The 11,055-nt window shown below is 39.1% G+C and overlaps 1 protein-coding gene across 1 annotated transcript; it reads right to left on the minus strand.

The window, feature by feature from the left end:
- On the minus strand, nt 1-3,863 carry LOC106147637 (translation initiation factor IF-2-like; the record flags this gene model as incomplete). Its single annotated transcript, XM_013510105.1, is given in 2 exon segments — nt 1-561; nt 3,247-3,863. A coding segment is annotated over 1 exon segment (338 nt), but the record flags the coding sequence as incomplete, so codon positions are not given.
- Nucleotides 3,864-11,055: the final 7,192 nt, after the last annotated feature.

Here is an 11,055-nt window from a genome sequence, read left to right on the forward strand (position 1 = left end):
GGCGCGCGTGGGCACGGTCTCGTGGTCTGCGGAAACCCGCCGGCCGTGGGTCCGCCCTCGCGGCCCGGCCCGCGGAGGGCGCGTGGTGTGAGAGCTGTGGACGTGACCGGCCGGGACAGCGGCCCCTGTGCCTGCCCGGGACCTGCGGCGGAAGGTCGTCCGCGTGACCGAAGCTGGCGGCTCGGCACGGTCCTCTCCCCACTGCGCGCACAGCGTTTGTGCCTGCTGCTGACGGTCTTGGTTCCTGAGGACTCCAAACCAGTTAAAGGATGGCCTCCAGGCCCCGACTTGAAGGGACTTCCTTCCTGCTCAACGAGCTGAGGGAATCGAGAGACCATTTCTGCTCCCGCGAAGGTTAGGCAGAACGCTTCAAACTTTAGAATGATGACCAAGGTAACCCTCACTGAACCAAAGTTTAGGCTACCCTTTACGCTGTGGCTGTCGCAGTGGCCTTCTCAGGGTTATCCGCAAGGCAGCAACCAGGCAGCTACATCGGAAGTCACATGTTACCTTCTATTACATACATGTAATTCTACGTAGAGCTGGGGCAGGGCCGCTGACCTAAGGAGAGGAGAAAGTTTCAAGAAAAATCTGAGCAGCTCGCGGTGTGCGTCCTGGAATCCCTGCCTACAGTGTGACATAGATGACAGATGGAGAAATAGAGCTGGGAAGGGAACTATCCCAAGTGTTTTCGACCTAATTGATGCAGAAGATAAACAGGTTTACCATTTGGATTTATTTTTACTTATATTTGTTTTATTTTTAAATTTCTAACATACATAAAAATAGCACATACTTGCGTACCATGTGATGTTTTGGTACAGGTATATATTACATAATGTTCAAATCAGGGTAAACTATCTCCTTGAACATTTATCATTTCTTTATGGTGAAAACATTCAGAATATTTCCTTCTAGCTCTAAAAATATATGTATGTATACATATAAATATAGACCATTTAGATTTATTATCAAAACATTTCTATTGACAATGAAGAGTATAAACACTTCTATAAAAGTCATTTCAGGTGGCTCCACGTAGCAGCCCTCAGGCAAATTGAGTGCTCTGGCTGTACCCACCAAGTAGTAACTTTTTCTCCTACACAGAAAACCCTTTATAATGTCTCTGTTTTGGTTTGGTTTGGTTTGAAAAATAGAAATTCAGATTTTTAAATTAAAAACTAGATATTTCAGAGAATTTTAATTCTGCTATTTTTAATTTCTTGTTGGTACCGGGAATCAAACTCAGGGCCTTGCACCTGCCAGGCAGGCACTGTGCTGCCAACCTATATCCCTAGCCCTATTTTTAATTTTTTTAAAAAGCCACAAAAGCAAAAATAACTTGTTTCAATCCCCAAAAGAATTATTGGCTTTCCTTTCTATGCAATGCAAAAAATCTGTACATTTATGCACATATTGCTCCCCTACGTCAGTTAAGGAAGTCACCAGAGCCAAAGCCGAAGATTGTGTCCAGATATGGTAGGTAGCCCTCTGGTATATGTTAACCTGCTCTTTTACCTGCTTTCCTCCCCCACTCCTAATATTCCCTTAAGTCTTCCAGATAGTCCAATGAAATCAACTTTTTACATGGAAAATGCCTTCCATCTCATGAATATCAATTCTCATTGTATCCACTTATCTTGTTAGGGTTCAGGACCACAAACTGCCCCTACTTAAGTCCTCTCTTGGTTTCAGGGCAGGGACACTGGGAAGAAGGGTGTGCCTGGGTTGATGGAAACCATTCACAGTTTCTCCACAAAGCACTGACTGAAGGTCCTACATAGTGATTTAGTCGCTGAGCAATTAATCTTTTTGAAAGAGTCAGGGTGAGGAGAAAGAGGAGGAGAGGAGTTCTGGTAAAGTAATGATTCCAGCATTTATTCAGTGAATAAACTGGGAAACTGAGATGAAAATTATTTTGACCTTCAGAAATCCGTGAGGGAGAAAAAAAGACGGGGGAAGGGAAGGGATCAAGGAAGACTAAGAAGATAGCCCCTGAAATAATTAGGAATAATTAAAATGGGACAGGAAGAAGACTGAGTTGTTCATCTGAACAGAAGGAGCAGCACTGCAAAGGCTAGGACAGTAGGTTAGGAATTACTAGAGTATACTTTGGCTAAGGAAATGGAACTTCATCCTGAAAGTTGCCAAGTGTCCTTGGAAGGTTTAGTAAAGCAAGAGGGCAATATGATGAGATTCACACTTTTAAATAAAATTTGATTTTTATCATGTGTAAGGTGGTGCTGTACTGGGGACAGGAGAAGGGCTTCTGACATACTGGTCATATTTATTATGGTAGGCACTGGTTAATGGGTGTGATTTATTAAGGAAACTCATCAAGTTACATGCTTATATATGTACTTTTCTGTGTGTATATTATACATCCTTCAGTAAAAAATTTCTAAGAAAAAAATCATTCTGTCATTAGTAAAAGGTGAAGTGAGTAAAACCAGAATTAAGAGTGGGCACATATAGTTCACTTGGAAAACAACTACTATATTCAGATGTGAAATGAAAAGAAGTTGAAGCTATGAGGATGAGGAAGTAAATTAAAGAAGAATAAATCTAGAGGGATGTAGGAGCCTTACTGGGCACCCACATACGCTCATCCAGGGTCCTTTGCATGGTCCTCCTGAGTGCTTTCAAACATATACATATTTCAAAATATCATGGGTCAGGGATTGTAATTCTTTTATTCACGACTCCATCCATAGCACTGAACAAGGCGTCTGATAGTAGTATGCATCATCTTGATATGGCAAGCAAGTTCAACGAGACAAGCACTCACAAGAAAACTGAAAAGGCAGGAACAAACAAAGCTTTATTGAGCCGGCTGACAGACTGTCTCTAACCAGGAGCCAGAGAAGATGTCCACGCTGATCTGGGTCTCACCTTGGGTTTAAGTACATTTTTTGGTTTGCATCGTAACCATTACCTCATTTTTTGGAATCTCACAAGAATACCACACAATTATCACAAAGTCTACTTCTCCCAGAAACTCAGCCAGCCAGATTTCAGATGACCATTACAGTTTAACTTTTAGCCTACTTCCCAGTCTGTCCTGTTTGTTCTGTTCCCATTTTATGGCTCTGCTCTCCTTTAAGTGGGTTGATAGCTAACCAAGGGGAGGGGGTGGAAAGTAAGGTCAACTACAGCTTAAGTGAACTTAAGTGACTTCTCTTAATATGGAGTTAAAAAAAAGAAAATGGAGTCTCTCTTGCCCTATGAATCTCAATGAATACTCACTGAATAAATGAATGCTCTTGATGTATTGCTGAGTCAGAATCTGCTCCCCAGTAGAAGATGGGTAGGTGTACAGAGATCTTGGCTAGATAAATGCCTCACTCTGAATTTAAGATTTCCTGTAACTATCAAGCACAGTGGGGCACATCTGTAATCCTAGCACCTGTGAGGTAGAGATAAGAAGATTATAAATTCAAGGCCAATCTAGTCCACATAGGAAGTTTGAGACCAGCTGTACTGCATAGTGAGACTCGGTCTCAAAAAAGAAAAAAATCACAATAGAACTCTTGTGGCAAGCATCAGACTCTTCATCAAAGTTGGTGGTTGTTTTGGGCCTACCCTGGACCAGGAGCTCATTCTTCAAGCAATCACTATAGTCTAGGATGTGGCTGCTTTTTCAATGTTCCTCTGGAGGCAGGGGTAAAATCAGCCCATATAATCCTCAAGGAACAAAAAAGGAAAGCAGATAATCCTGCAAAGAAAAAAGTGAGGTGTTGCTACTTAAAGAAGAGGGAAGGGATATGGGCCAGGCAATAATATATCTATTATCCATACATAAGGAATTGCTGCTTGCTTGCTTGCTTCTTTCTTTCTTTCTTTCTTTCTTTCTTTTGGTACAGGGAATCAAACTCACAACCTCATGCTTGCCAGGCAAGTGCTGTGCCACTGAGCTATCCCCAGTGGCTGGACTAAATGAATTCTGAATCACTTTAGAAATATAAACATCCCATGATTCATTCTAATTTAATATCAATAAGTGATTGATTTGTGCATTTAAAATCTCCTCAGTTCCCAAAAAACATTGTACAGAAGGACTTTATGCTGTTTGTTGTAAGCATAAAGCAAGGGCAGGTATAAGGAAGGGATTTTGCATTCTGAGGATTGCTCCAGTAGTGCAAAATCTCCATAACTCAAGGCTCAATTTGTCAAGGAGAATAAACAATCAATTCACAGTGTGCCAGGGTAACCCACTCAGTTTCAAACCTTTACATAGGACAGAAATTTGTGGGAACAAGAACCCAGCCAATTCTGGTACCTACAGTTCAACCTTATTCTTTGTTTTTCCCCAGGGAAATAGTTCATTTGCTAGCATACTGGGTTCATTTTAATCTTACCCTAGGCTACTCATCAGAGAGTGAACTGGTATATTCTGATTACCTCAATTTCCAGCCAGAACAAATCTCTGTCAGCCTGAGCACTGTGAGAGCCAGGCTACCTCCAAGGGGGCCATTTTTAGTTGGATCTGAGGTTTCTGTGACTGAACACTGACCTGCTAAGTATATTTTCAATTCCCACACCCCCCACTGGGGAGAGATAAAGGTGGTTCAAAGTCCTTCTTATTATATACTTCGTGAGAAATGTTGAGAAGCCAGTGAACAAGTGTGGTTTGAAAAGCAAATAGGTAAGGGTTGCTTCCTTTGTCAGGCACAGTTTTTTAACTATATAGTTGAGCAAATGAGTATGGTAAGAATAGTTAAAAATTATTAAGAAATGTGTAAGATAATAGCAACCCACAATTTATTGTCCAAGGCCTTGCTAAATCCTTAAAGAAAAAAAAAAAAACCCTAACACAAATTCATAAGATCCTTTTTTGGTACTCAAATGAAATAATTTACTGGCCCTAAAAGAAATCATCATAGTCAATGTGAGAACTATTATATTTACTTTAGGGTGTTACACTTCGTGTGCTCATATTCTTCCTGTACATTTACTTGATGACACAGGCAGTTGATAAAGTTTAGATGTGAAAGTGTACATAGTAAAATTTTGGTTAAAGTTAGAGATATTTGCATGATATTTTAAATATTTCAAGGGTTTAACTCCTATTTTATCTTTTTTACTGTTTTTGTTTTGTTTTTTTGAGACAGGGTCTCACAGTGCAGTTCAGGCTGGTCTCGAACTTGTAATGATCCTCCTGTCTCAGCCTCCCAAGTGCTGGGATTACAGGCATGTACCACCACATCCGGCTTAACTTCTTTAAAAAAAAATAAATAAATAAACTAACTTTTCCTAAAATGGGCTGTTCACAGTCACATTTAAAAGTTACAGGATGCAAGACTTAACCAAAAGAAAATTATTCTGACATTGAGATAAACATGTAAATATCACAGTAAGGGCCTGGCACATGCCTAATGAGTATTTATAAAATAAATTAAAAGATAAATGACAGAATATTCTTATTACTTTTATATTTCATAGGGCATTGGTGAAGCAGTTTAATTTCTGCACTCATGAAGATCATGGTAGGGACTTTGAACTATAAAATGATGACTAAGATTAATATATCATCCAGATGTAGGGTAAGAATGATAAGTATCACCTTGGCCTTTCTATATCTAATTCAGGTTTACCAGCATTATCTCATTGCTCCATCCAAGTCTACTTGAGTCTTTAGTCAAATGAGCGAGCAAAAGCTCCGTACAGACTCAAACGAACCTGGACTGTGCTTGCTGTTATGCCCCATGTCAGAGCTTGGCTAAGCCTGACTCAGAGCCACCAGGCAGAGGGGCAGGCATCTCTGCACCTACAAGATCAGCTTCTGATTTTCTTCTCCCTCCCTCTGTCTGACCCCATTTCTCACATAGATCCAGGCACACTTCAAGAAAAAAATGGGGAAGTAATTTGGCCTTAGTCAATACATCCCTCCCAAGCAGCCAGTCAGAATAGAACAGTGAATCTGACTGGGTTTCATCACACCCCTTCCTGTGATCCTTCCTTTAGAAAGGGACTGGGGGACTTATAAGTATTAAGAAATTCTTGTTGGATCAAAGTGAACAAAGTTAGGGGCGTATAAATGATTCTTGATAAGTATGAAGGTGGAAGGGTAAATGCATGTTTCTTGTAAGACAAGGATTTTTTAAAAACCAATGTAATGGGACAACCAAATTCTGTCATTCCAGGTCCAGTTTTCCTTGGCCAAATAAACCACAGCCCAGAGGTACTGAACAATTTATAAGGGTGAAATCACATGAATAATGCTGGATATGACAGTATTTTCAACCACTCCCAAAAGAACCTTTGGTTTGTGTGTAATCTTTGTTGCTTAGTGGAATTCAACATACTGCTGGTCTACTTCTGGCAGCACCACTGAGAATTACTTAAAAAGAAAGCTGCTTTCTGGAGTGAGCTCACTGTTCAGACTGAATTGCTTAGGTCATCTGAGGTGGCAGGGAAATAGCAGTAACTCTTCCATGAAAAATGTAGATGCAGTCTGACCACCCGTTTAGAAAACCCACCATTGCTCACTTCCACTACTAAACAACATTCTCCTTTGTGGAGAAAGCTCTCCCGCCTCCCATTTCCCAATGCATAGTTTGGGAAGTACCAATGATCCTAGAAGCTAAGAGTTTGTCATGATGATCTTAGAACTTTCTGTGTTCCTTTAAAAGATACAATTCTTTAGATTCTCTTTACTTTTACATATTACAGCATGACTTCTTTGTTGTTATCAGGCTTGCAGAGCTATTTCTGAAGTGTTTCCTAGCCAAACAGCATTGAGACTTGTGCTATATTAAAATTTGTGGAGCTATGCTAGGTTTAGCTCTTGTTTGGTTTCACAACCTGTAAAAGCTATAAATTTCGCCAGTTAAATGATAGGCACATGGATTGTAACTACGCAAACAGATGAAGATCTCTGCCCTGTAGGACTTGCCAGCTATCATACTTACCACATGCAATTAAATTATAGCTGCAGAACAATTGCAGGCCTGAGTTCAAAGGTTGACATCAAGTCGAAAGCTAGCTGTGAGCATGTTTACCCTGCAGTAACCGGGCCCACCTGTCTTTTGAGGTGACATTTTCTTGATTGCCTTGCCACTTTATCCTTTGTTACTCTGTAATGACCAAGTGTTATTGTTAGAGCAAGTATCTTTTAGGCATCTGTCTGCAACCTTCTCATTTTCCTTTACCATTTGTAAGGTAAGGTTTTTCAGATAGTCAAGTAAAAATGTGATGTCAAAGGGAAGCAAGTTTCACTTGTGGGAGGGAGGTAGACATGAGTTGTCCACCCAGTAGTTGCCACCTTCTCCGCGTTACTTATGGAGGTGGAGAGTGCAATTGTAAACCAGAAGGAAGCTCTTTAGCCCACACACGTGCTCCAAGCAAGGACTATGATTAAGCCAGATAAAACTAAAGGCAGCTGTATTACTAAGGCGTCTCTCAGTTGCAAAACATACCACTAATATGGAAAACCACAGTTAACAAACCCTGTTCATGTAAACAGAAGTTTAATCAGCATTTTAGTCTCTTGCTTTAACATTTTATTTTATTCTAGTAAGAACCCTTAACATGAGATTTCCCCTTGAAACAGATTTTTAAGTGTATAATACAATATTACCATTTATAGGCACAAGGCTCAACAGCTATTCAGAACATGTACATCCTACATCACCAAAATTTTGGACCTGTTAATTAGTAATTCTTCTTTCCTAGTGCTCTCTCAGAGCCCATGGCAACTGCCATCCCTCTGTCTGGTTCTATGTGTTTAGTCAGCTATTTTGAATTTTTAATATATATGGAATCAGGTAGCTTTTGTCTTCCTGTGACTGGGCTTATTTCACTTAGTACTATGTCCTCCAACGTCATCCCCGTTACCCCCAATATACTGTTTCTCTCTGTCCCTCCCTCCCTCCCTCCCTCCCTCCATCTCTCTCTATGTGTGAGTGTGTGTGTGTGTGAGTGTGTGTGTGTGTGTGTGTGTCTAGACAGGAGTATAAATCTGGCTGGAACATTGTGGGAACTAAGGAGGTTGGAATTCTTAAAATGGACAACGTTGACTCTGAATTTGATTACCCTATTTTCATTCAAAGTCCTTCTGATTTATTCCTTCCAGAATATAAACATATGAGGAAAATCTAAAGGGTTTCCTTTTTGTTGTATGGGTATGAAAAGGTGGAAATATCCTTTAAAATTTGATGGCTTACACTGTGTAAATCAGATTGAAGATTCCTCCGAAAACTAGGTTTAGAGGTCCCATTCAACCCAGCTATCCCCCTGCTGGGTATTTTCCCAGAAGATCTAAAAACATCATATCACAGTGATATATGTGCACCTATGTTCATAGCAGCACAATTTGTAATTGCTAAAATGAAGAAGCAACCCAAATGTCCATCCACCGAGGATTGGATAAGAAAATTATGGTACTTTTATAGAATGGAATATTACTCAGCTATAAAGAAAGATAAACTCGAGGCCTTTATATTTAAATGGTCACAACTAGAGACCATACTCATAAGTGAAATAAATCAAACATACATGTGCAAGCACCGCATTGTTTCGCTAGTGTAAATCTTGAAAGAGTTAATTCAAACTCGGAGGTATGATAGACACTGTGAAATGGTAGGAAACTGCTGAAGAGTAAAGGGCAACTGGGATGTGGGAAAAGAGGAGGGAAAGAAGGAGAAATTTTGTATGTATGTATATACATGACAGTTAACATGGTTGTTCTTCTGTCTTCTATTTCTATGCTGAAAGAAACTGTCAATGAGTCTTGGGTTGACCAGTATTGCATGTCTATATCTGTTTTCATGAGAAGCCACTTTGAAGATATCAATATGTAAAACAACAACCATTGTTAATTCCCTACCACTTTGTTTGTAACTCTGTATTGTCTGTACTGTGCTTGTGATATGTTGTAAAATGTTGTATGTCTGTTAATGTTTCCCTCCTTTTATCTTTAAAATAAAAAAAAAATTTGATGGTTTAGACGAGCATATATTACATAGGCAAAAGATCATAATGGATGGCTGAGTGAAAAGTGTTGGCTACAAAATATGTGTAATATGTATTTTTATTAAAGAAAACTAAAACCTCATATAATTTCTATCTCTATAAATATTTCAGTTGTGAGATAAAGGATGTGATAATAAGATAAATCAGCCTTAAATATAGGACTAAAAAATTGTTTTAGAAAAAATTGTTTCACTCTATGGAACTGTAAAGAAATAGTTCTCCCACTTTTTTCCTCCACTTTTAACCTTCAGTCTGTGTGGCTCATAGATGCTTTCGCCGTGACTACTTGGCCGTATTAAGCAACGAGGTGTACACCCTCACATCACCAATCTCCCCAGTACCTGCGGCAGATAGCTCTAGCAGAAACTGAGGAAACTCTTAGCCTCTACCGTCAGGAGGTATACACAGTGAAGAATGGAAGTGAACAAGCTGCGAAGACCTTTGGGAAAAAAGCATTTTTGTTTTATTTTTGGTCTTAGAATGCTTGTAGTATATTTCATCACTGTGCACGAAACAGCTGTTGGTTTAAGATTGCTATTTTTTATCATTTTAAAGAAGTGCCCTCGTAATTCTAGTTTTAGAAGTTTTTATCTAAAAAAGTAAATGTCTTTTAGAAGTTTTAAAAGTTGATTGAATTAAACAGCAAAACAAAACATTGCGTCATACTATAATTTTTAAACCATCCCTTACATTGAGCATTTAGGTGGGCTTTTGAATTCACTATTATAATTAATGCTGGACAAAAAACTCTGTACATATATCCATTTGAGAAAATGTGCAACAGGGCAATGCAGAATAGTCATGAACAAAAGGAGCCAGAAACCTAGAGTAGAATAAAGAAGAAACACTAGCAAGGATGTAGTGCCATGAGCTCAGTCCTTGTTAGTCTTAGAGGCTGGTCAGAAAGGGATGATTCAGAGCAGCCAGCCCAGGCAGCGGGGTTCAAAGTAAACAGGGAAGAGGGTGGGGACTTGTTTATTGGCAAGGGTAAAGTGGAAGTGAGAAAGAAAATCCCTGAGCATATTTACAAAGTCACACCGGGAACCCAAGTAGGAACAGGACATCGTTTCAAATGGATGAATGAAAGTCAATACTCCCCTGCATTGCACTTTTTTATGTGGCATCTTACTACACATGTAAAAAGGCCAGTGGTGAGAATTTTTAGAAGTTAAAGATTTTAGATTTGTAAGGATATTAAATACTCAATATTAAATACTTAATACCCTAACTCAAGGTAGTTTTGATGTCATATTTTGTGATTAACTGAAGAGGTAATCCCACAATTTTAGCCATTGGCAAGCAACACTGCTTTGAAGTAGCCAATGACAAAACAGTTCCATAAACATGGTGGTAGGTGGAGCTGTCCTATGTAGAGGTTCATGTAGTGTTCATTAACCAAATGGAAATTTTTATATTAAGCTTGGAAAAGTTTAAATCTTGACTCAAGAGATTATTGACTGTTTCACATTGTAAATATTTTTAAGTAGAGGCAGGCCATACCTAGTCAACAAATCTTTATTGACTATACTTGACTTATTACATCAAAACCAGTAATGAACTTGAGAATGGAGAAGTCTAAGATTAATTTATCCAATAAAGGGAAGTGCTCAGAATACTAGAAGAAATATTTTTCTTTTCATGTGTGTGTATGTGTGTGTGTGTGTGTGTGTGTGTGTGTGTGTGTGTGTGTGCTTCTGCCTTCCACTGAGTTACACCTCAGGCCTTTTCTTTTGATTTTTAAACAGGATCTGAAGTTGCTAGGCTGGGCTCAAATTTGCAATCCTCCTGCCTCAGCCTCCTGAAGCTATGATTGCAGGTTTGCACTACCATGTCCAGCTAAACAAAAGACCTTTTTAAGTTTGTATGTGGGGGGAAGGGTATGAGTGAATCACAAGGGATATATTAAATGAAAAATTGAGAAAACTCAAATATACAGAAAATATAGTAAATGAATATTTAGTACAAATATATAAAGAATTTGTACGTAATTAATAGATGGGAAATTACATGTTATATTGAAAGGGATAATATATACATTGTGCAGTGTGATTTTAGTTTTGGTTTTTCTCCGGTACCGGGAAC

This window comes from Chinchilla lanigera, unplaced genomic scaffold (assembly GCF_000276665.1).
Source record: "Chinchilla lanigera isolate Chin_1 unplaced genomic scaffold, ChiLan1.0 scaffold00204, whole genome shotgun sequence".
NCBI lineage: Eukaryota > Metazoa > Chordata > Mammalia > Rodentia > Chinchillidae > Chinchilla > Chinchilla lanigera.